Source organism: Danio rerio, chromosome 4, assembly GCF_049306965.1.
Source record: "Danio rerio strain Tuebingen ecotype United States chromosome 4, GRCz12tu, whole genome shotgun sequence".
Classification (NCBI taxonomy): domain Eukaryota; kingdom Metazoa; phylum Chordata; class Actinopteri; order Cypriniformes; family Danionidae; genus Danio; species Danio rerio.
This window is the reverse complement of record NC_133179.1, coordinates 20,430,154-20,457,355: the sequence shown is the minus strand read 5'-3', so window position 1 is coordinate 20,457,355 and position 27,202 is coordinate 20,430,154. Positions and strand designations below refer to the sequence as shown.

The window sequence follows — 27,202 nt, the reverse complement described above, 5'->3', positions numbered from 1 at the left end:
ACAGTTGAAATATTCATTGATGAACATCTGCTGTATGTATGTTGGGGATTGCAGACACTTATATTTTTTTGTTCTAATATTTATGTGAATTGTTTCCAGTAAAATTGATTCAATATTTTTCAGGCACACTTGTAAAATACCAGTTTTACGTATTTGTTTATGCTTTTTTTTTTTTTTACATATTTGTATATGCTTTTTAATTGAGTAATGGGACTTGAAATGACCTCCAGACAACTTTTATTTTGAAAAGTTAAAAAGGGATTTTGGTGACACAGTGGCGCAGTAGTCGCCTCACAGCAAGAAGGTCGCTGGTTCGAGCCTCGGCTGGGTTAGTTGGCGTTTCTGTGTGGAGTTTGCATGTTCTCCTTGCGTTCGCGTGGGTTTTCTCTGGATGCTCCGGTTTCCCCTACAGTCCAAAGACCTGTATGGATGTGTCCTAGAGATGGGTTGCAGCTGGAAGGGCATCCACTGCTTAAAAACATGCTGGATAAGTTGGCGGTTCATTCCCCTGTGGCGACCCCGGATTAATAAAGGGACTAAGCTGGAAAAAAAATGAATGAATGATGAAAAATTAGATTTTTATTAAAATTAGGTTGGTTTAGTAAATAACGGTACAAAATAAACTGACTGTACATTTTCTGTTATTTTACTAATTTGATTCTATATTATTATTCCTTTTATATATTGGTTTAAGCTACTAAAAAGTCAATAGAAGTCACTTTGTTAAACTACAGAGCTGAATTAGAATTTTTCAACATCAAAAGTCAACAGAGCAGAGATAAAGACCCCTTAATGCAATTCATAACTGTAAATACATTGAAAAAATTGTGAATATACAATTTAATTTATATAATAAACAGTTTTTACAGCGCATACCTTCCTCAAAATATAGTGACTTTCATACATTTCTTCTTTACATTGTCAGGGATATTTAGAACACTAATTGTTTATTAACACACAATATAAAAAGTATAAACGCTGTCATTTGGGCAATAGATTTATTTTTAAGATATACTTTTGTAAACTGTAAAAAAAAATATTTTCATGGTAAAAAACTGTAAAAATGCTACAGTAAGAACCTGTTTATCAGAAAGATTTCTTGTAAAACTGTAAATTGACTTTTCCAGAATTCCCTGCATGATATTTTTTACTACACTATGCTTCTTTTTTTCTCATCAGTTATGCACATTAGAGTTTTATCATTTAGAGTTACATCTGATATTGATAAATAATGTTGCATTACTTTAGTGTGACGCGTGTTACCATGATGGTGTTCAGTAGTTGTGTCCATGACACTGAGCACCTTCTATTAGTCTGTTTATCTGTTTGTGGATGAGGTGTTTAAGATTTTCTCACCACCAGCTTTGCTTTTGTCTGTCCATCAAACCACAGCAGCTATACAGATTTTTTATTTTTTTTTACAGTGTTCCTAAATAGTTCATATTAATACCCTAAAGATACAATTTAGTTCCTTAAAACTACAAAGTTGTACCTTTTGATACCCAAAATGTCTGTTAATATTAACATTAATAATTAAATTAAATTAAATTTCATTAAATTTAATTTAATTTAACTTAATTTAATTAAATTAAATTAAGTTAAGTTAAGTTAAGTTCAGTTCAGTTCAGTTCAGTTCAGTTCAGTTTAATTAAATTAAATTAAATTAAATTAAATTAAATTAAATTAAATTAAATTAAATTAAATTAAATAATTAACAGCAAATGTAACTTTAGGGTGATCTGTTTAAGCAATGTCACTTTTTATCTCTTTCCCCTACTAAAGTAAATCAAGCTCCTGCTAAGTTTAGATCATAGAAACTGGTCATGTTTAGCCCTATTAGTCAACCTGATTTTTTCAATGTTATTTTAGTTTGTGTATAATGTGTATCAGTTTATTTATTTATATATATATATATATATATATATATATATATATATATATATATATATATATATATATATATATATATATATATAAATGCCTAAAACAAACACTAGGGATAGTGACTACAGTAAACTTTTTTCTGTGTTTGTGACATGACTAATCCTATATTTGCATAAACCACACCCCTAGGCGTGGCATTTTCATGAACTTACACTAGGCAGTTAACCAATCAGAACACACTGGGGCAGAAAACCAATCGGAGCCTACTGCATGTTTTTGAGGGAGGGGCTTCACAGAACCAGAAAATCAACAGACTATATTTAGGTGAACTCAATTTTTGAACAAAGGATGAAAACCTCTTACAGTGCACCCCATAAGCACAATCAAGCTCGGAAATAGCCTTTTAAATGCTCTGAGTCGCCCCTTCCCCCATCTTCCCTCTCCAGAAGGATCTTATCTCAGTTTTCCATCCACTGCTCCAAGTTTCCGTCCCTCTTATTTCACCACATCCATTTCCCCCCCAAGCCCTAGTGCTATAGATAGCATGTATGCTCTCTTGTTTTTATGACTGCTGTGTCGGTCATGATCATGCTGCTGTTGTAATCTTATAAAGAGAGTTTTAATTGAGTTTCATCAGCTAAACTAAAAGCGGCTGGCAGGCTTTTCCAGTCTTCATGGCTTGTTGAATGAGCCACATTCTGGCACCTGTGATCCATAACAGTGATTAGATTCAATGATTCATCTCAGCAGAAGGAGTCGAGAGAGGGAATTGATCTGGAGTGAGACTTGTTTGGGTTTGAGTTATTGCTGTTGTTGTTATTTTTGTTGTTGTATATATTTATATAAACACATTGTTGTAAAGTGTGCTTACAGATATTTGTAAGTACATTTAGCTGGTACTTACATATATTTAAATGTCAAGTTGTCAACTTCATTCTTTTTTGCATTAATTTTCTTACATTTTACTACAATTTAAAAAGATATATTTTTATTTATTAAGACATTATGGGTCAATGTATTGCTGCAAATTATTATCTCAGGTCATGTTTATTATTTATTATTCATAGTCCAATGATTTTCATTTAATTATACATTTTTGATTATTTAATTCATATAATTTTTGTGTTTTCAAAAAATTATTAAAGACTAATAAATATTATATGTCTGTTTTGCTTGTCAATTATTTATTGTTTTATTTGTTTAATAATTTTTCATGGGTTATTTTGACATTTAAATAATATGTAAATAATAATTTTGTTTTAATTGTTATTTAAATGATTTATAATTAATAAATGAATAAATAATTATAAAATAATAATAATAATAGAGTAATAAATAATGATGCATTTATTATTTCTAATATTTATAATTACAGATGATAAAAACAGATGGTAGACAGACAGACGGACAGACAGACAGACAGACAGACAGACAGACAGACAGACAGATAGACGGACAGACGGATAGACGGACAGACAGACAGACAGACAGACAGACAGACAGACAGACAGACAGACAGACAGACAGACAGACAGACAGATAGATAGATAGATAGATAGATAGATAGATAGATAGATAGATAGATAGATAGATAGATAGATAGATAGATAGATAGATAGATAGAAATTGTATTCAATATTTTTAATGTAAGGGTTGATCTTATAGATCTAAATGCATGATTGAAAGCATTCAAGATGGATTCACTTCAAGAAGAATCCACATTATTTTGTAATAAAGTCATCATAACTAAAAAATGTCAGTTTGTTATGCAAAAACAAACATTAATGTTTTTTTCTGTTATTGAATGAGTTTCCTTATATGCTGCACAATAATTGGCAGCTGTTACTGTTTAATACAAATAAATACAATTTTAAATAAGATATATATACAAACCATGTGTCTTCAAATTAGCATAAGTCTGTTTTTAAAATTATAAGAAGTAACATCAGGCCTACTGTAAATACACTCATATCAGTCTTGCCTAAAGCCGAGGCCTCGTTGCTAAATATACTGCACTCCACTCGTGGTTCCTCGTCTCAGCTTACACTGTTTTTTTAAATAGCAAAACATTCCCACAAGAACCATCCAAATCCATCACCCTCCAGCAAAAAGGGAGTTTACTGTGGCCTTTGGTTTTGTCAATTTTATGCTGCAGGTCATCTTGCATGCATCTAACATGCTTTCCTGCCACGACTTTGTGTCACAGCGAAGAGATTCATAGTGTTGGTGACAGAAAAAGGCTTTGATTTGAATTCTTGCACCTTATCACCTCTTTTTTCTGACTCTGTTTCTTTAAGTCTATGGTGCCCTTAGATGGTGGCTTCATGCATGCTGTCGACTCAACCGTTTTAGATTTGTGTTGAGTGTTTAAAACAGCAGGTGGCTGGTCAGCAGTGGGCTAATCTGAGACTGTGGGTGCGGTTGAAAATGTACAATCATTGAAACTGTACGAAGACCCTGTCATCTGTACATGTTAAATGGATAGTTCACCCAAAAATGAGAATTCTGCTATAATTTACTCACCCTTGACTTGTTTCAAACCAGTTTAAAGTCAGCACAAACTGAAAGCAGTGACTGTTTTTTGAAGTTCCTAGAGAAATGGAATTTTACATGAGAAAACAGTGGGTGTGGCTTGTTTTACATACTGCGTGCTGATTGGATATAAAGTAGGCATTTCATTCAGAAAGATCGGGAAAGTGTTTGTGGAGTCATTACAACCTAATAAACACCTCCTGTTCACCATTTCTGTCGGTTGGAGGGGCGTGGTTAAGTATGCAGGGCTCGAAATTGCAACCATTTTGGTCGCAAATGCGCCCGAAATTTTAGCTATGCGACCTCATAATATATATTGGGAGTATTCGTGCGACTGCATATAATAGTTGTAGCGCGACCTGTTTATTTTTTTTTCTAAAAATGTTGTAAAATCGGTCTTCCCTGCCGCTATATTGGTTCATATTAGCTGTCAATCACTCAAGACTTTCCGCTGTCAGATGACAGGGAGGGAGCTTTTGTGACCGCGGTGGAATGCAAACGGCTGAAGAGTGAAAAGTCCACTGACTCTCTATGCGTTTCATGCACTGCGTGTTCAGCCAACATAATCTCACGGCAATTTGTAACTTTTTCATACGTTTCTTTTTAAACTCAGTAATGTCCGCTAAAACACCATCGCCAAAGAAGCTTGCCTTTACTGAGTTAAAACTGATGCGGGTTATAACAAAGAACAGTATTGCGCCGGTGGTCATCAGGAGAATCCTGCTCTGCCCCCTCATATATTGGGCCGGCATGCTTTTCCGCAAACACAGAAAAATGTAATTCAGCGCATAACAAGGCTGAGCATTAAAACAACATGAACCGAAACCAAAACTTTAAAAAGTGAGACTTTTATTCCTTTCTTTTGTCCGTTCTTTCTTGAGGTGTATATTTTACAGTCTCTGGGTGTATATTATTTTTCTATTTAATTACTGATGACTGCTTTGCAGCTTTCAGCATTGAATTGAATGATTTATTATATTATTTTCTTTGTTTTGTAGCAGAAATATTATTTATTAAATTGACATGCATATAAAAAAACAATAGTACAAAATAAATATTTCTTACTACAATGCTTCATTTGTGTTTGATGCAAACCATCAATTTATTTTTCATAAAGTAACAGTAGGAGGTAGCAGATAGCTTACATTAAAGCACATTCAAGGCAGCATGATGATGAGAAATATAATTCATTATTATAGTATTATTGTCATCATCGTCATCATTAATATTTTATAATTATTCAACATTCATTTAGGAATTATTGCACAAATATTAAGTCATCACAGCATTAGTTAGATAGTTGTTTCTGGGTTTTGTTAGTCCCAATTGATGTTGTTTTCAAATACAATAGATCCCTTAATATACAACTTGTCAAATATATATATATATATATACATTCATTTTTGGTGGATGCTCCAAAATTATTTCTGGTGCTCCTAAATTTTTTCTGGTTGGGAGGACCGGTGCTACCAAGTAAGAAAGTTAATTTCCTGCCCTGGTATGTAAACCACGCCCAATACCTCAGACAGACGTATTCTGATCATTTAACTGAAAACAAACAGGAAGAACATTTTCAGATTTTAATTTTACACAACCAATTTTTTTTTTTCTTAATGACATGCGCAGATGAATTTTTCACCACAAAAATGCAATGTGGGCTAACAAATCATATGGTTAGTTTTGATTTAATGTGTATTTAAAGGAAAAGTTTTGTTTTGTTATGTTGAACACAAAAATAGATATTTTGAAAAATGCTGGAAACTTTGAACCATTGACACACTGTACATAAAAAAACAAATACTATGGAAGTCAATGGTAACAGGTTTCCAACATATTTCAAAATATCTTCTTTTGTGTTCAACATAAACATACTAGTGTGGAGGAATAGTATTGTAACATACTGTAAATACATAATTATGTGGTACATTAGTTTTTTATGTGGAACAGAAGTTTACCACGGAAGGATTTCATCACATTGGTTACATTTAAAATGTCAAAATATGTTTATGATACATTTTAAATTATGTGAGCTGATCGAGCACAATATTTAAGAACAATTGGAAGTTGTTTTATTATTGAAGGCTAAATATGCATTGGATAGGCAGTAATATAAAGTTATAATATTAATAAATAATTGACTATTCATCTTGAAAAGTGAGCGAGTGAGTACTCGTGCAAGTAGGTCACTGGTTCGAGCCTCAACTGGGTCAGGTGGCATTTCTGTGTGAAGTTTGATGGTTTTCCCTGTGTTGGTGTGGGTTTCCTTCGGGTGCGCCGGTGTCCCCCACAAGTCCAAAGACATGCGGTACAGGTGAATTGGGTAAGCTAAATTATCTGTAGTGTATGTGTGAATTCCCAGAAATGGGTCGCAGCTGGTAGGGCATCCGCTGCGTAAAGCATGTGCTGGATAAGTTGGCGGCTCATTCCGCTGTGGCGACGAATAAAGGGACTGAGTTGAAAAGAGAATGAATGATTGAATGGCTACAGTAGTACAATAATATAAGTGGTACTGTACATTAGCTGTGTAACATAAACCTAAGAGTACTGAAACATCAAGTAAGTATTGGTACATTTGTTTTGTCTGGGGAAAAAAAATGTCTGTGGAAAAGAGGAATAGTTCCAGAACATTAGTTGATGAGTACTTGTACATTTATCTTGGAACGTCCGCACATGAGTAACAGTACATTTAGGTTGTACTGGAACATGAGTAGATTAAATGTTTACTGGACAATGTCCTTGCTATGTACTTTCAATAAAAATAGCCATGTTCAAATTGATGTGATATGAAACTTGTTTTGTAAATGGTTTCTTTTCTATTTTTCTTGTTTTGACTTTTTTCCACTCACCTGCATTCTTAAATTTGATGCTTTGTGAAACGTTACCAGACACAATGAGAACAGATGATAATTGTTGTCATTTTTCCTTATTGTGACATACTGACATATCTAAGAGAATCCACATATAGTTGAGACATCCATTGAAATGATGATTTAGCTAGAAATTGTCTATTTTAATTGGATGATTTCACTGTGTTTTTATTGTTATCACTTAGAGTAATGTTGATTAGCAGGACTGTTCAGAGGTTGTTTCTTTTCATTTTTTAAAAAACAATTGAAGGTATAGCCCACCCCCCCAAAAAATGTTATTTCATCATTTACTCACCCATTACTGGTTTCACATTTTTGTTGAACACAAAAGAAAATGTTTTGAAAAATACTGAAAGCTTGTAGGCAGCCATTGACTTCCATTGTTGTTTTCTCTGCTGCGGATGCCAATGGTTACAGGTTTCATCAAAATATATTCTTTAAAAAAAATCATAAAGGTATGAAACCACTTGAGGGTGAGTAAATAATGAGTATAATTAAATTTTTAGGTGAACTATCCCTTTAGTGAACAATGAAAGAAATCATCAATGAAAGCTTTTGACTGTTGTTCAACACTGATCATGTGATTTGCCCTTCATGTTTGCAGGACCCGGAAATGGGCAGAAAAGATGCAGGAAGATCTCGTGCAGTTGATCGATTCTGAGAGCGGTATAAAAGAGCTCAAAAAAGTAAGACCGCACAACTGTTTTGTACTATGTAAAATCAACTGTACAGTATGCACTCAGTAATACAGTATGCATCGCTGAATATGTTTTGGCAACAGTTTGGCATGGTCTGATTCAACACTTTTGTCTAAAAAAATCTTTGTTTTCTGTGTCATTATGACTATTTTACAAACAATAATTAGTAAAATGTTGGTTAAAAGTCTTGTTTTCTTAACAAGGGTGCATTTATTTCATGTGAATAATTATGATGTGCTTCATTTTCATGGTCGATTCTGATTGCTGTACTAAATAGAGTGAATGCAGTCGAAGTCAGAATTATCAGCCCCCCTGTTTATATTTTCCCCCATTTTTTGTTTAATGGATAGAAGATTTTTCAACACATTTCTAATCATAATAGTTTTAATAACTCATTTCTAACAACTTAATATTTTTATCGTTGCCAGTTGATGACAGTAAATAATATTTCACTAGATATTTTTCAAGACACTTCTATACAGCTTAAAGTGACATTTAAAAGCTTAATGCAAAGACTATGCAAAAAATAGATTAAAGGGGCTAATAATATTGACCTTAAAATGGCTTTTAAAAAAATTAAAACTGCTTTTATTCTAGCTGAAATAAAACAAATAAGACTTTCTCCAGAAGAAAAAATATTTTGGGCTGAAACTTTACGTACACACTGTAGGGACATCAGAGACATAAGTTACAACTTGTAAAAAGGGGCATAATAGGGCCTCTTTAAAGGAACACTCCACCTTTTTGAAAATAGTATCAAGTTTTTTTTTATCCATTCAGCTGATGTCCAGGTCTGATAGGTGCACTTTTAGCTTAGCATAGATCATTGAATTGGATTAGACCATTAGCATCTTGTCATCTTATTTCATTTTATTTTATTTTTTATTATGTAATTTCTAATCCATTCTAACCTGAGTCTAAGTCTGTCTTTAGTATTCATATTTTACTGGGTATTACTTTTCCAATAATTAGCTGTTTATTTTAGCCTAAAAAACAATATAAGGTACATGCTCTTTTTTTTTTTTTTTTTTTTTGCATAGAAGTTAAGGATTAATTACAAGCAAAAAGTTTGAATATTAAATCTGCTGTTTATATTTTAAACTAATTAGATTTGTGGGTAAGATTTTCATAAACACACCACCGTCTGTCAAGGCTATGATTCCACAAGAGTTCTATCTTTTTTTCTTCTTGTTTTTTCAATATATGCTAGTAAGTAATGATATTTGAGACAGATGTAAGAAAGCAACCTTGGAATCTTTAAACTCTTTTTTTCCTCTTTCTTTCTCAGATTTTCAATAATTTTCAGAGACATTATACTGTGAGGCAAAACAATCCTCGACAACTGGTGGAAAAAGCATCACATGAAATTGAAGAATTTCTTGCCAATCGCTCCAAAGCTTTAGAAGTAAGTATTCTGACACTGTATCAATGCAAAGCGCTAAAATTTGAATGAATCAATTTTAGGTGTGTGGAATGACATACTTTCTACTTTCTATAATTTTACTTTTGCATGAAAACACAAATAACCTATTAAATTTAAATGTGTTTTCGGATCATTATTAGCTTAAACTAGAATAGTAAACTGATACCTATGGAAATCATCTTAAATATGGCATTTATATTAGAGAATAATAGCCATAAGCAATATAAAGAAGTCTTGTGACAGAAATATATTCTTGCGTAAAAACAAAAATACAAAAATTTACAATATTATACACACAGAAGTTGTAATTGAGGCTGTACCTTTTCAGAGTTAGACATTTGTTCAAGACGGTCTATATCAGCTCCTTAAATGTTTATCAAATCAAATCACTTTTATTGTCACATCATCAGCAGCACATGTGCTATGATGAGTGAAAAGCTTAGGTGCTGGCTACAGACAGTACAAAATACAGATAGTACAAATACAACGACAGTGCAAAATACAGACAGTGCAAAATACAAAAGCATACTCCTCCAAAAAAAAAAACAAAAAAAAAAACAGGAAAATGTAAAATTGACAGCGATATGTACAATGAATAGGTGTCCACATAGTTATAGGCAGTATTGTTTCAAGTATAGATTGGTTAAAGTGCAGTGCATGCTACACATTGATGGTGTGCATTGAGGGTTATGGAAGAGTCTGTGTGAGGTTTGTTAAGTGTTCATCAGTCTGATAGTCTAAGGGAAGAAGCTTTCCTTCTGTCGGCTAGTGCGTGACCGGATGCTGGGGAACCGTCTGCCTGAGGGTAGCAGAGAGAAAAGTCTATGGCTTGGGTGGCTGGAGTCGCTGATAATTCTCTTGGCTTTCCTCATGCATCGCCTGGTGTAGATGTCCTGGAGGGGAGGGAAGTTCACCTCCCACTACGTGTCCAGCAGTTCGCACAATCCTATGTAGGCCTTTGTGATGCTGCTGGTGCTATTTCCATATCAGGTGGTGATACAGCCAGACAGGATGCTCTCCGCAGTGCAGGTGTAGAACCAGCGGAGGATATGGGGGCTCATTCCAAACCTCCTGAGATGCCTGAGGAAGAAGAGGCCCTTTATAGTACCTAAAGTGTACATTTTTTTGCAAAATATAAGTACTAAAGTGGATCTTTTGAAAAATTACGGCGTCAGAGAGATATGTTTATTCCTGAGATTTACCACTTTAAATTTATTTTATTTTACTTTACCTTATTAATCCGGAGTCGCCACAGCGAAATGAACCGCCAACTTATCAAGCACGTTTTTATGCAACAGATGCCATTCCAGCCGTAACCCATCTCTGGGAATTTTATTTTATTTTATTTTATTTTATTTTATTTTATTTTATTTTATTTTATTTTATTTTATTTTATTTTATTTTATTTTATTTTATTTTATAAATTAATTATTAATATTTATTTATATTTAATGAGGGATATGCACACAGACTTTTAATTTTAGTCAGCAATTCCCAGGGCTTCCGGTGAATTGTGAATCTCATACAAAAATGCTGCGTTTAAGATCTGATTTCTTTAAAAAACAGGGATCTTCACTGCCTGGCTGAGATACAAAATAAAATTTGTATCAGACCAAACAAGAAGCACTGCAATAAATTATATTTTTCCGCGTCATATCTTTAAAGTATGGAAATTAATTTTCCCCTAGTATTTTAGAAGTTTTTATGCTAGCCTGCTGCTTAAGATGATGTCTTTGTTTAAATGGTCTTTTGTCTCTTTTTATGCTTTAACAACCAAATGGTTGTTTAAGTCTATTTGACGGATTATATTTGAATTACATTATTATTATTCATTATTCATCATCAACATTGATGCTGTAAAAGAAACCTTATGAAAATAGGCCCTTAAACCTTTGGCCAAAAGTTCATTATTGGCTGAAAAACACTAGTTGTGCATATAGCCCATTTATTTAGTGAAATTAAGTAAGAATAAACAGTACTTGCACAGCGTTTACTGTATTAATCATTGGTCAACATTTACTAAAGCTTTATTAACATTCTAATTGTGCTTGTTAACATCAGTTAATACCACAAACAACTGTATCTTTATTAACTAATGTTAACAAAGATAAACCAGTGCATTAAAAAAATTGCTGTTCATCATTTGTTCATGTTTGTAAATGCTGTACATGATCTAATATTAACTAATGGATTCTTATTGTTAAGTTTTACCATTTTTCTTTTACAGTGTAGTGTATCCTAAGCTGTGTAGTGTTCCAAAAATAGCCAGAGTTTCTCTCCATTTAGCCCTTCCAACAATTTATATTGTTAGCAAATTAGATCTGACAGCAAGATCCAGCTTGGATCGATTTGCATTGATCCAGCTTTGATAAAACTGGCTCCTGCATGTTGGCAGGGCTGAAAGTTAATTATTTTGTCGATATGCTCTGCCTTTTTGGGTTTCTTCCATGATAAACTGTACAACACACACCGGTAAACTACTGTATGTTTCAAGAGTGTTTCACATTAAGGCAAGACACTGCAGAAAAAAAAATGTTTCTAGTTGATTGATTACATTAAGAATTGCAAACAATTTTTGGTCACACTTTACAGTAAGGTTTCATTAGGTAATGTATGAATTTATGGTATAAATAATAAACAATACTTGCACAGCATTTATTAATCACACGTCAACATTTTCTAACACATTATTAAAATCCATTTATTTCCATTAAAGAAAAGATAAAGGAGTGCAAAATCCCATCTTGATATTTAAAGCCACCAATAAAAGGTTACATTCTTAACAAATGGCTAGCAGAATGGGATCAGTACTCAAAAAAAAACTTTTTTGAAATTAAGCCTGAAATAGAATTACAAAAAAATAGAATTAAACTCAAGACATGATGAGATTGTTTACAGAAGATATTTGACACACAAGACTCACCCATGAACACTTACTCAAAGGAGAGGAACCCCTAATATATCAATATTGCAGCTGGAACCGCACTGTTAAACATATTCTTTTGAAATGCCTTATTTTTAATGTTGTCAGAAAACTATTTTAAACTAAGACTCTAAATGAAATAATTTTAAATGTGAATCCTTCTAAAATTGTACAATTTTAATTAAAAGTAAACTTTAAACTGTTTTAGATTTTTATTTTATATATGTTATCATCATCATCATCATCATCATCATCATCATCATTATCATATTATGTATTTTTATGTTATTTCTTTATTGCTGTTTATGACTTTTAATTGTTAGAATATGTTTATAATTATAGAAAGTGTTATTTATAAAATGTGGTAAACCTGATCTGTGTTTTTTTTTTTTTTTTTTTTTTTTGCTATGACATAGCCATCGAAGCTAAACTGGCAAGAAACCCAAAATTCTCTCTCTCTCATTTCCATTAACTAATGTACAAATGTACATTAATGTACATTAATTCATCTACAAAGATGAATAAATACTGTAAAAAAATGTATTGTTCATTGTTTGGTCATGTTAGCAAATACATTAACTAAGATTTATTAATACAACCTTATTAAGTATTACCCCTTTTTTATGACTAAAGTTTATAACATTATAGTTTTCTATAATGTTATGTTGTAAATGAGGCATTATTTAATGTACTGTAATAGATGGTAATATGCATGCTTTTCTAGCACAAATATCTAAATATTGGATGAATTAATTAATTAACATTGTTGTTTGTTTCTTTTCAAAATCAAAATCACTTTTATTGTCACATCATCAGCAGCACGTGTGCTATGATGAGTGAAAATCATTAGGTGCTGGCTCCTGACAGTGCAAAATTAAAAACATACAACACCGTACTCCCAAAAAATACAGCACAATGTAAAATTGGCAATGTTGACAGCAATATGTATAATGAATAGGTGTACACATAGTTGTAGGCAGTATTGTTTTAGGTATGAATTGGTTAAAGTGCAGTGCATGCAACTTTTTTGTGCCATATTAGAGTCAAAGATGTTTACAAATTGCATCTGGTGAATTTTTTTTTTATAACCCCTTAATTTAGAGAATACAGCCATAAATAAAAGACAAATGTTCACAGTTTTTAAATGAATAAAATTTTACATAATCAGCCACATTATTTGTGAACAAAAACGTCAGAATACAGATGTGAATAAAACTTTGAACTTGTGAAATCTTAAAAATAAAAATATGTGTTATTACAATTGAAATCTGTAAACAATTGAATAATATAATCCAAAATTGTCTGATTTACTTCTTATTATACTCCATAATTTAGATTCTTATTGATACTATTTTATTTTTCTCTGGCGGTTGTAAACATTTCACTGAATGACACACTGTTGTATAACTGTGTATGTGACAAAAATACTATTTGAATTTGATTTGAGACACAAATATACAAAAGTGCATAAAAATAAGCACTTCTCATCTTATTTTAAGATTGTTTGAGATATTTTATTTTCACTGGACCTCATGCCCAAAATCTCCAAATTAACAGGTGCATGTTTTTTCGTGCTAAATGTCCAAATAATCATTGCGGTGGTTGATTTTCTCCAAGAGAGAAGAGATAGAGTGTATTGCATGGTTCAGCTAGTGTTATAAAAGTTGAACTTTTGCTCCTGAATATGGCCGACTGTGTGGAGCTGCTTTTATTGCCGAGCATTAAACACATGGCTGACAGCTCACCCTGATGACTAAATGAAAGTATTGACCTTTCGCTCGCTTTCTCTCTTTCTCGCCGTCCTTTCCTTTTTTCGTCTCCTCTGTCATGCTTAATTGGTCTGAATTAAGTGCTCTTGTTTTAATGGATATGGAAGCATCGGTGTGCTTCATATGATGGAAATAACTGCTCTTAGGTCATTAGATCTGTAATAGTCGGCTGTGGCGTGAAGACAGCTTGGCTCTTCGCTTTCCTGTCCATTTGTGTGTTTATTTTAGGCACGTTGTCTATACCTCCAGTCACAAAAGCACAGACTGGACACTGTCCTCATGTTACCCTGGCTAAAAAAAAGTGTTTTTCACTAGCACAAACACAGATAACAACACCGCTTGCTTTTTCTCTCGTCTTCCTGGAGAAATAAATAAATAAAAGGATTTGCGTGACTCATTCAAGTTGTGTTAGTCAATTTCCTTGCACTTCCTGACTATAATTAGGCGACTCACAAGTACATCAGGTTTGGCTACTGCAGTGAATCAAGAAGCAAATGCATTAAATTGAATTCATTAAAAGCTGCTAATTCAGATAGTAAATGTTGTTGTTGTTGGGGAACACTGAAGTGGAGCTGAAGTTTGAAATTGGTAAAATGTTGGTTAAACTGAAGTCTCATATAATGTGTGTTATATGATTGCTTCTGCGGCAGCCATGGTGCGATGGAAAAGTACCTTGATTATTATTTCAGAATGAGAGGTTAGTATCAGACTTGAAAATAGCAACTTTTTATTTGCCGTCAGTCTTAGTAGACGATGTAATTACAGAAGTCCAGCTTTAAATAGCAAAATTATTGAAACTCTTTAGATTTTTTTAAACAAGATGCTAATGGTCTAATCCGATTCAATGATCTATGCTAAGCTAAGCTAAAAGTGCTCCTGCCAGACTCCTAAGATCAGCTGAATGGATTCAAAAATGGATAACTCAACTCTTAACCTCTAGAGAGTTGTAAAATCTGCCTGTTTTCCAAAAATAAAAGTAAACTGTTCCTTTAATGTCAGTCGCATTTCTTAATTTTTCGAGTTTATTTGCATTAAGCTAACTCGATTTTACTGCTTAAAGGAATGTTCCACATTTTTGTGACAGGCTCATTTTACACATTTTCAAAAGTTTTTATTTTCTAGATCGACATTGCTAGGAATTATACTCACATTCTGGCATAGTAGTCAAGAAACTGTGCTGCTGTACCATGGCTGCACAGGCGGAGTAATATTACTCAGCTCATGAGAATGGACTTGGGCTGTTACATGTCTGGGTAGTCTGTGTTGTGTCAAATGATGTTATGTTGTACCGTGATCCATGTGCTTGGGTTTGTCATGAGTTTCATGTTTCTGTTTCTGTATTAAGTGTGTTTTTGTAAATAAAATAACTTTTTTTAATCATTTCTGAGTCTTAATCGTCTGTGGTGCGATATATTGATATATCGTTTCAGCATTGATATCACAATGTGCTCATCCACAATAGTTACATTGCAAGATCTGCAATGTCGAGTTGGGATTATAGTCAAGCAGGAGCCACAGTTGAAATGCAGTTTTCAGAGGGTGCCTTTAAATCATGGAGACATACTCTAAGAGACGTGCTGTTGCTCCATCAGATAACACAAGAGATATACAATGGTTCGATGTGTTCTATCAACAAACCAACCTTTTCCATTCATGAATTTACAGTTAACAATAATCCATATAAACAATTAATTTATAAAATACATAATCTAACGTTACGGATCAATAAAATGAGCCGAACACATAATGATCCATGCATAAGGACCACTACTATGGTGTTTATTTTATATGTAAAATATAAACAGAAATAAATAATGTACACTCTAAAAAAATGGTGTTTGTTGTTTAAACTGCTTTTTAAAATGAGCTAAAACAACACAATTCTTCAGTTTTTTTGTGTGACAACTTGATTGTTTTATGTTCAGTCCACTTAAATTTGTAAAAACTAGCAAGAACAGTTTTGAACCCAGCATTGTTTTAGTGTAAATTAGTTCATTCCTTTTGTTTAACAAAAAAGGAGATATGTTGAACTATTGGCATAGGAAAAACAAGTTCTCAATGAAATCAGTGGTTACAGTTTTTCAAAATATCTTCTTTTGTGTTCAACTGAATAAAAAAAAACTCAAGTGGAGGGGTAATTGATGACAGAATTAAAATTTTTCGATGAACTATTCCTTTAAGAAAATGGCTTCTTGTAGAGCCTCTTCAAGCGCAGGTGCGTTACATCAGTGAGCATACTGTATCTTGCTGTTCATGTTCCTCCTTTTGTTTTGGGAGTGACCCCTCTGGCCACAGATCACGTCTTGTCCAGATCAATATCTGCTGGATCGTCTCTGACTGATCCGGAGGCCAAACGTGACTGTGGGCCGCTGTGCTCGGATTAGACTGATGGATTGATTGGCAGCTCGGTTAAGTTGATCAGTGGGTGTCTTTAATTTGGAGGCATCCGTCATCAGCTGTCTGCGCGGTCGATGTGAGTTAGCGGAGGGTTGCTTGATGTGAGGCCGGGATGCTGGAAACTGAAGGTGCTGCTGATGGAGACCGTGTTTGCTTTAACGTCAGTCAAAACACACAAACAGCAGAAATGTCTCTCATCTAGCCCTTTCTTCACTATTTCAATTATAGCAATTCAGCCTGCTAGCGTGAGCTATTCAATCTCTGCTTTCTTCCTATTCCATTTCTTGCTAACCAGCTGTTTTTGGACATTGTTTTGTGGCTTTTTTTATCCTGACACTTCCATTAATTGTACATAATATTAATAATAAAAAAGAAATGTTACCCTGGAGCACAAAACCAGTGTTGTTTCACTGGTGTTTTATGAGAATAAGCAAGGATACACTGTGTCTTTGTCAAAGTGATAGATTTTTATTTTTGTGACAGAAATTATTATTACGTACAGATCTTGTCCTATGTAAACATGTTTCTTATCATGTATTTTTGTAATACAATCTGTATATTAAAACCTAATATTGGATTTGGAACTTGGTTGACTTCAAAAGTGATTTTTTGAAACCTTGATTTCAAATTTTTAAGTAATCTTGACTAACTATTGTCCAATTGTAAAAAACAAAACCCATACATTAATGTAAAACGTATTTATTTATTTCGCTTTTCTGTGATATATTAATCTTAATTTTTAAAATGAAACGCTTATTGACTGATTTTGTGGTCCAGGGTCACAAATGGCTTGCATTCAGTTGTAAAATAATTAGTGATTTTCTTGACCATTGTAATTTTTTTAAATTATGTCAAGAACGAACAATTTGACCTTGGCTTTTGTTTAGTTTGTCCCTTTTAACCAAACCTAGTGTGTCAATGTTTCTAAACAATATATTTCACATTGTACTGTATGTAGTAGAAGATTAATTGTGATGAAACAATAACTCAATTCTATCCTTATATATATATATATATATATATATATATATATATATATATATATATATATATATATATATATATATATATATATATATATATATATATATATATATATACATATATATATATATATATATATATATATATATATATATATATATATATATATATATAGCTAACTTCTAAAATTTGTAATACTTCTTTTAATATACATCCTTTTTTTTTACATTTACTCAATTTAGTTTTTTCAATTTTGTCCAGATACGTTTACATGCTATCTGTATTTTTAAGTATAATTTTTACGTTTTTGGCCTGACAATGGTAACATTGGTATTGTTGATCGTTTTTGTTAAACTCAATTATTCAGGGTACCGCAAGATGCAGTATATGCCTTAAATGTATAATAAATATAAATTCACAACATAAAAGCGTACTTAAATATACATTTGACTGCAGTTTATAGATAAAGTGAATGATATGGAGCAGTATGACCCAAACAATTATAGTCGTGCCAATAAACTGTATAAACAGAGGTGGCACCACATCTGTATATATTTTAGCTGCTGTGTTGGGAGCCGTTGTAAAATTGTAAACAAACACTTGTGATCGGTTCGTGAGATTGGCGAGACTGTTGAGTAATGTTCAAGTCATAAAATGTGATTGTACAGATCTCTAGCACATTGATCAGAGCATCCCTACAAAATTTGCATACATGTATTTCAACGTCTCATGGATGTGTAAAGGAAGGCTTCAGATGTGTATCTGAAAATACAATAAAATTAACTTTAAGTATCACATTTAGGATTTGCAAAAATGTGGACAGTGCCCTCTAGTGGATTTATCATCTGCAATATGCAACAAAATGTACTTGCAACAACAGATTTTATGATTTGCAAAATTAAGCTCAAACAGATATTTCAAATCAGTAAATACAACTCATAATTTTAGCAAGTGTTTTATAATCATTTATTCATTATTTTTGATTGCTCTTTTGTTTATTTGTTTGTCCATTCATAATAGTTTCAAAATATTTTTGGTGATTATTGTTAGACTGTGGATACAAACTACATTTAATGAATTAATTTCATGACAAGGGGCCTGTACACATGAAACCAAGCCTGATCTACACCCTATTTAGTGGTCTACTTCTTACCAAACCAGACTGAAATTGAACCTGTTGGTGATTCATTTAGCACAGTCCACATAGACACAGTTACATAAATTACACTACTTGATTTACACTGGTTTCTAGTGGACTCTCCACTGGAGTATAGTAGGGCCTATTAGATTTTTTTTTATCTGCCTTTTGCTTTTATAAGCAATTAAAATGAGCTTTGTTTCTTTACGTTCCTTTTGTGCCAGGAGTGAGTCAATAAAACCTTATAGTTTTGTCTTTTGTGAGCTGCTCTTCTAGTCCTGGATTAAAGCCAATGTGAATGTATGGCAATTCAAAGTATCTGCTTCTCTGTTTTTATGAAAGAAAGAGTCGCTTTCAAAGTGATCTGAGAGCCCAACTGCTAAATGCTGCATCAAAAGAGGGTGCAAAATGAAAAGCGGGACAGACAAGAGGGACACAGAGCCACTTGCATCCATCAAAAGGGAAAGAACAGATGGAAAGGAAGGCTGTTTGTTTGCTCTCTCTTTGATACGGCAGATAAAACAGCACCAGGCAGTTCAGTCGCTGATTCATAGACAGCTAAATATCATTAGAGCTCCTGGAAACTAGATTGCAGTCTCTCAAGGGCCAATACTCTACACACCAAATTTATCTCCAGCAGCCTCTTTTCTCCTCTCTCATTGCAATCGTTTCTTATCCGATCTGTCCTTCTCTTCATGATGTGCGGTGAAGAGCTTCAGGTTAACATGTTAAAAGCATTGGATTTATTTTGTATGGTTACATTGATGTACAGTGAGGAAAGGGGTGCAATTACTTTTGACCAATGAGAGGATGGGGTCTTTTTTAAGGCATTACCAACTTCCGGCTCTTTCTTGTTACTCGAGTGCTTTCTGTTTCTGTTGATGGAGAGTAAATGTCAGCTTTATTTAACTGCTCCCAAAGCAATGCTATACTATAAAACAAAGTCCAAAGTGCAAATGGTTACAAGCTAAGAAATCCGGAGGCATTGTCAGGTAACAGGCAGCTGGTCGTTACAGGCAGCAAACAGGATAAACAGTAGAACAAAGCAAGGGTCAAAACTCGTAGAAATTATACCAGAGAACTCTTTTTAATGTCACAGGGTGTAAACCTAACAAGACTCAGCAATGAGAGTTTCAAAATGAGCCGAATATATGTGAGTGTAATCAGTACAAGTGCAGCTTCAGGTGTAATCAAATGAGACTTGGAACAGGTGTGTGTGTGGTGCATGACAGGACTTGTAGTTCATGTGGAGACAGAATTGTAGTCCATGTGAATGTGAATGTTCTCCTGCAATGAATTAGGGTTAGATCACTGGTAGGGATGTAACGGTATTGTAAATACCGTCATACCGCAATATTAATTTTTTTAGATATTACCGTAGTCGTATGACTCGGTAAAACTATAGGTTTTCTGAGAAAATTTGCTCAGGCGAATGAAGCGAACGGGAGGTAGCTGAAACTACATTTCCCATCAGCCCAGGCGTGGCCATAATCCTTTGCGGTCTGTTGTCACTACAGATCCAGTAATGCGGAAATGGAGTGTGCTTCTAGTAGCGGGGATGAAAAAGAGCTGGAGATGATCGAAACCTAAAGCGGGTGTTGTCGCCGCGCACGTACTGTAAAGCAGGTCGCACACCAGAAGCGCAGCTCGGCGACACGCAGCGCCATGTATTTTAGAATTCTAAACATAGGTTTCTATCAGGATACACACACCGGCACCGCAAGTCGGCGGCTGTCGGCGGCGCCCGGCGACGGCTCAGGACGCAGTTCATTTTTCAGCCGCGCCACAGAGCGCCATCTGATTAGTTTCATGTTAAATATCCTTCGAATGTGCGCGTCATGTCATGTCATGTGCGCGCCGTGTCGCGGCGCGGCGCTTCTGGTGTGCGACCTGCTTAAAGCAGAGAGGGGGGTTGAGCGCGCATACTCAAGAGCGTTGTTGTCGCGCGCCTACTGAAGGGCGGGACGGAGCGTGTGTCGCGTCGCGGGGGCACTTTTGATCATTTTGGAAGGGCACTTTCTATCCAAGACTAAAAAGGGCATGTGCACTGCACAAGTTGAGCCCTGTGTGTGCACGTGCCTGCAAGTTGGGGAATACGACTAATAATCAGTCATGGGGACTGCAGAAACACAGCACACTGTTCAGATTGATGCAGACATGAGACCTCTATCTCAGTCATGGTTTGTCCTCTCAAGTGGGGGAAAGACAATGCACAACGTTACCCACTGCGGTCAACCTGGGCCAAGTCATATCTCTCTGTCCCAGAAACCTCAGTCCCAAAGGAGAGGGTTTTTTCTGTTGCAGGGGACATTGTAAATACCCAGAGATACCAGCTTTTACCAGATTATAGTTATAAGATAATTTTCCTTAAAGCCCATCTCTATCTAAGTGAATGAGTGATTAAATGTTGAATGTGATGAGTTTTCAACAATACTAAATTGAAACTTTATTTTTTTACATGGTTTAATAATTTTTTGTTATTAAAAATTGAAGTTAGTGTTTCAAAGCTTACAGATAGATGGCTAATTTATATGTCATTGACACTTTTGGCACTTTTTTGGAGTATTTTCATAAGTTTTGTTTTTCCTGTAAATGATTCAATAAATACCGTACCGTGACATTCATACCGAGGTATTACAGTACCGTGAAATTCTGATACTGTTACATCCCTAATCGCTGGTGATCGTGACATATATATTATTTATTATGTTTATTATACATATAATTATCAAGCAATAATAATAATAAAATAATTTTAATAATAATAATGTACACTATTTAACCGTTTGTTTTAACTGTTTATTTTAACAATTAGTTTTAAAGATATTTACTGTTTATTAGTACTTTTAAAGATACATCCTATTCTACCTCCCTAATCCTATCCAATACCTAAACCTAGCTACTACCTTGTACAAATGATAAATAAACACATAATTAGTATTTTATTGAGCTAATAGTCTGAGTTAATGGTTTATTAATGGCATGCATTTCAAATTTAAAAATTGTGAACTTAATAATAATAATAATATTAGCACACACTATATAACAATGTTTTACATTTTCTTTATTTCTTCATCCCAAAGCTGGTTGTAGTCTTACTCAATTACTGTGAAAGTCTAGACTGACTGATTAGATTGTAGGAAGGAGAAGTGCACCTTGGGAAATGTACTGAATTAGTCACTCAATGTAATGGTGGTGTAGAGTGAGGTCTTGAAGGACGGAGGAAGGGTATGACGTCAGCCTACAAAACCCATAAGCATCCAAGAGCCTCTCAGAGGACAAACGGATGTCAGCAATATAGCATGACAAATAAATGAACTGAGTAATCTGCAGAAATGACTGTGAATCAACTAAGAAAATCCTCTTTTTGTATGTTTTTTATGTGATGTCTGTCAGATTCTCAGTACTGGGTTGTGGCTGGAAGGGCATCCGCTGCATAAAAAAACATATGCTGGATAAGTTGGCGGTTTATTCCGCTGTGGCGACCCCTGATAAATAAAGATACTAAGCCGAATTAATGAATGTCTCTTAGAATATCCAAACCTTGGCTTTTCTTCCACCATCCGCTGATTTACACACTTTGGGTTCAGTCCTTCTTCAGTTTGACCACGAACATGTTTCCAATTGGACCTCACCCAACCAAACTAAACATGCTTTCATTACTTTGCATTCTGTCCACACAACATACTCATCAGCAAAGGCTAATCTGACCTTTATATTAATTCTTCTGATGAAGGTTTGGTTACTGCAGAGGCTTTCTTTTGAGATACTGTCTGTCAAGATGCGTATCATGTTCAGTGCTGAACAAAACCAGGAAATAAAAGTTACCCTGACCGACATCCACCACACAATTTTAGTTCTCCTGAAACATGATGTCATTAAACTGTGATAGTGCAAAAAAAAAAGAGCATCACATTTCTGATCTGTCTTTAATTATTTTGTGCCATATAACGTTAAAGGTCAGTCATGGATAATAAAAACACATAAATGTAAATCGTATGAAAAATCACTATTCAGCTCACTTCACTTTTGTGCCAAGTGAAAAACAAATAATTAAATGACTCACTCCGTCTAATTTTCAAGAAGAGTCCACAGTCCTTCTTCTGTAACGTTTTTTGGCTGACTTAAGATCACTTTGCTTTTGTCTCTTGCTATCCTGATCCATTTGAGCAGTTTCACTTCTCAAGATCTCTTTTAATCAGGCTCATTATCAGATTTACTCGTAATAAAAAAAAAAAAAAAAAAAAATATATATATATATATATATATATATATATATATATATAAATAAATAAATAAATATATATATATATATATGTGTGTGTGTGCGTGTGTGTGTGTGTGTGTGACATCCTCTTTGTCATTTTGAAAATACAAATATTATTTAGGTTGGCCGCTATGTCATCGTTTATTTTTACTGCTCACTGCGTGCGAAACAATCACCAACCAATGAGAGTGATTGTAAACATAAGAAAGCCGATTGGCTGAAAATATTGTTGAGGCCCAATTGTTAAATGTGACTTGTATATGGTGACTACTGTGACTAGAATGCAAAACACGAATATCTGACATTTTCAAAAACAGGATCCGGCAGGATCCGGCTCAAATTAAGCACTGGCAGTAACCATAGTGTAAGTATAGTATAACCAGTGTTGGGAAAAGTTACTTTAGAAAGTAATGCATTATAATATTGAGTTACCGCCAAAAAAGAAAGTAGTTGCATTACTTAGTTACCTTTTATGGTTACTTTTAGTTTAACTTAGTTACTTTTGAGTTACTTTTGCGTTACTTTTTCTGATCTGGCTGAGGCTTGATCTCTTTCAGAACTTGTGTTTTTTCTTCTTTTTTATACAGGAGCTCTGCAATTAATAATGTACTTTATGACCTACATCTACATTAAAAAAAACACATAAAAAGTTACTTGTAATGCATGACACCCAACACTGTGTATACCTATACAATATGATATTTAACTGACTGATTGACTGATTGATTTTTGAACACTTGACTGTTCTCTGTTTCAGTTTTACTACCATAAAAGCAAAATCAGATTCTATTCGCTGTCAATGCTTTGCTACTGTATCTTGGCTAAACACACAGGCGCTGCTAAACTTAGCCGTATACCACCTGTCTCCAAACAGCAAATTTGATAGGAAACAAATGACAGAAGGCACAAGCAAAGTTCCTGCAAACTCCAGCAAGCTGCTATGAGGCGTAATGAAGCAGTAGTGAGAGCTGGCAGTGCTTTTCTCTCATCTAAAGCAATGCAGAGCTGTGTAATTACAGTACTGTCCACCCACAGCGGGACCGAACTTCTGTTTAAACAGCCTGAGCTTTAATGGGATGTTACGAGCGTCTGTGATCTTATAGTTGATTCATTGTTTTGTTTTTTTTTTCATTATTTTAGTGAGACAAAGAGTGAAGAGACTTATGGATACATGTTTACTGTATGACTGCTGTATATTGTACATAACTGAGGTGTTTGTGTATGTGTGTGCTATATGTGAATTTAAATTAATATGGACAGTGGACAGTGGTGAAACAGCTTGCTGAAGTTTCTTATAGTATTATTAACATTTCAAATTTAATTCCAGAATCTTCAAATGTGAGCATAGATTTTTCTGGATCTCAAGAAAAAACCTTTGAGATCATTTTCAGATGAAAAGAGTTTAGACAATGAAGAAATTTTCTATATATATATAAATAAACATGATTATAAAAAAAATCTATTTAAATCTATTCTTTTGCAAATAAAATAGTTATGCACGTCTTACATAAATATGTTTCTGGTGTAGCTTGTTTATGGTATGCATTTTATTTTTAAACTTTAGTTTTCAATTTGCTTTGTGTTGTGGGACATTTGGTGGTTTGTTTTGTTTGTTTGCTTTGTGTTGTCTTTTTTTTGACATTTAGTATTTTTTGTTGTTTTCTTTTGGCCTGATTTAAAAGTGCAGACATATATATATGTTGTTATATACATATAGTTGCACGTATTTGTACAATTTACAGACTATATATTTTAAAACCAACACAATACTCCAGTCTGTTTGATTTATGACTCATTTTTCTCATGGGGACCAAAAACAGGGTCAATATACAGTTGAAGTCAGAATTATTCGCCCCCCTTTCAATTTTTTTCCTTTTTAAATATTTCCCAAATTACGTTTAACAGAGCAAGGACATTTTCACAGCATGTCTGATAATATTTTTTTCTTCTGGAGTAAGTCTTATTTGTTTTATTTTGGCTAGAAAAAAAAACAGTTATTGATTTTTTAAACACCATTTTAAGGACAAAATTAATAGCCCCTTTAAGCAATTTTTTGCTTAAAAACAAACTGTGTACAGAACAAACCATTGTTATACAATAACTTGCCTAGTTACCCAAACCTGCCTAGTTACCTAGTTAAGCATTTAAATGTCACTTTAAGCTGTATAGAGGTGTCTTTAAAAATATCTAGTAAAATATTATGTACTGTCATCATGGCAAAGATAAAATAAATTTATTAGAAAGTTATTAGAAATAAGTTATTAAAACTATTATGTTTAGAAATGTGTTGAAAAAATCTTCGTTAAACAGAAACTTCAACTGTATATGGTTTTTGCTATACTGATGGGGACATTTGGCCCTTACAATCCACACACACTCAGCCACAGCTTTAGCATCCATTTAAATGCTTGTTGTAGAGCTAGGGCTCAGATCTGTGGTCTTCAGGCTGTTCTTCAGTATGTTCAAGAGTAGCTCTGGTCTCCATTTTATTCTCATTGGCCTTGGAAGAGTGACAGGTGGTGGATCCGCAACAAACATCACACTCAGCCCACCTTGAGCCAAAATGGCTTCTGTTGCACTCTGGCAAGTCAGAACAGTTTACTCTGCCACAAGCCAACATGGCTCCATTTCCCATCAGCCTTTGCCAGACTGAACATGATGAGCAATATAAGGATTGTAGACTTTAGTTTATAATTGTGGTTTACTCTGTGCTGAGAAGTGTGAATACTAGATTACCTCAACTGTGTCTTCATGTGCTGTTTGTAGCCATTTTGAGGATTGAAGTAAATCTAGAAATACTGAGAGAAGTTAATTTTTCCCATGATGTTGAGCCACATTTGAAGAATTTAGAAATACACTCACAATATAGACAATTCAGCAATTGTAAAAACATATTTCATCTTTAGATTTTCATTTGATAAATGAATAGATTGATAAAGTTCATCTATTTTTTGATTTTGACAGTCATGTTACTTTTAGAAGGAAAGGCTTTAGGACTAGAATAAACATACATTTCTAAAACAATGTTCTAACAATTTTGGTCATTTTTTATTTTCAAATATATACAAAAAATATATTTGTTTTGTTAAAACTATTCCTAAAATGTGCTGTATTATTATTTTATATTTTATAATTATACTTTTCCTCAAATAGTTTTCTTTGTGTGTTTTTGTCAAAATATGGTCATCAGGTAATAATTTTTTTCTGAGATTATTTTCTCAGTGTTTAGTTACATTTGTAGTCACAATAGTTATGCTGAAGCTTTTTCATTTGCATAATGAATAAATTAACCGTGTTTATCTTATCATGTTATGTCACTTGTTTTAGGTCAAAGCGCTTAAATGCTGTACATGATAAGTGGTGTTTGAAACCATTTAAAATGCTCTAAATCTGTTATAACTTTTTTCCATTACCTACACTAATGATGTGAAATGAATTCATTTTTTTTTAGTTTTGATATCAAAATAGTGCCCTTACAATCTTAAAATGACAGGTTATTTTGATCAAATGTTAAATTTTTTATGTTATTTTGTTCTGATGTGTTGACAGATTGGTTTTGTTGGTTGGTTTGTTGGTTGGTTGGTAGGTTGGTAGGTAGGTAGGTAGGTTGGATGGTTGGTTGGTTGGTTGATTGATTGACTCATTCATTCTTTCATTCTTTCATTCATTCATTCATTCATTAACTCATTTTAATCTATTCATGACCTTACAAGACATTTTTTCATCAAACATACTTTTTGTAAAAGTCTATCTGAAACTTTACGCATTAACACTGAGACCCACCAAAAAGTTATTTTGATTTTAAGGGGACTTGCACGTTTTGCGAGTTTCACAGCTTTAATGTTAAGATGTCCTCATCAAAGGACAATCCACATGTATATTATTTAATTATTACTATAATTAGTCATGCAACTAGGCCAGCCAGAGGGCATGTATAACCCTGTTTTTAACTAGCTTTCTTTGAATTCCTGTTGCTTTTTGTGAGGTTTTGTGTGAATGAAAGGGTTAATCTTGACGTGAGCAGCATATGTTTGTACTAAGTTGTCTCCGGTTCATAATGTGAGTTAGCAGTGTTTAATTTGTGGACAAGATAAATTTTATCAGTTAACCTGTTATACCAGTTGACAAATTGCACCAATTAATTAGTTTGTGAATTGAACTAATATGTTTACGAGTCAACAAAAGTCTCCAGTTAACAACTCGCTGATTCAACTGAACCATTCAGAGTGAGTCTCCAATTAACATCTCACTCTGAATTGATTATTTGAATCATTGAGTCTACAATTAACAACTCACTGATTGAAATGATCCATTCAGAGT

At 33.6% G+C, this 27,202-nt stretch overlaps 1 protein-coding gene across 14 annotated transcripts in view; it reads left to right on the top strand.

The window, feature by feature from the left end:
- cacna2d1a (calcium channel, voltage-dependent, alpha 2/delta subunit 1a) overlaps positions 1-27,202 on the top strand; it is a 137,151-nt gene that overhangs the window by 38,223 nt on the left and 71,726 nt on the right. For 11 of the 14 annotated variants that reach the window (XR_012401604.1, XR_012401606.1, XR_012401605.1 and 8 more), the window contains exons 2-3: positions 7,888-7,969; positions 9,270-9,386. Coding sequence is in view for 9 of the 14 variants with exons in the window: in XM_005164746.6 (XP_005164803.1) it covers positions 7,888-7,969; positions 9,270-9,386 (199 nt within the window). In the remaining 5 variants the exon portion in view is untranslated. Of the gene's footprint in view, positions 1-7,772; positions 7,970-9,269; positions 9,387-27,202 lie in introns of all 14 variants that reach the window. The other 3 variants (XR_012401607.1, XM_073946289.1, XR_012401608.1) reach the window with 2 other exon arrangements.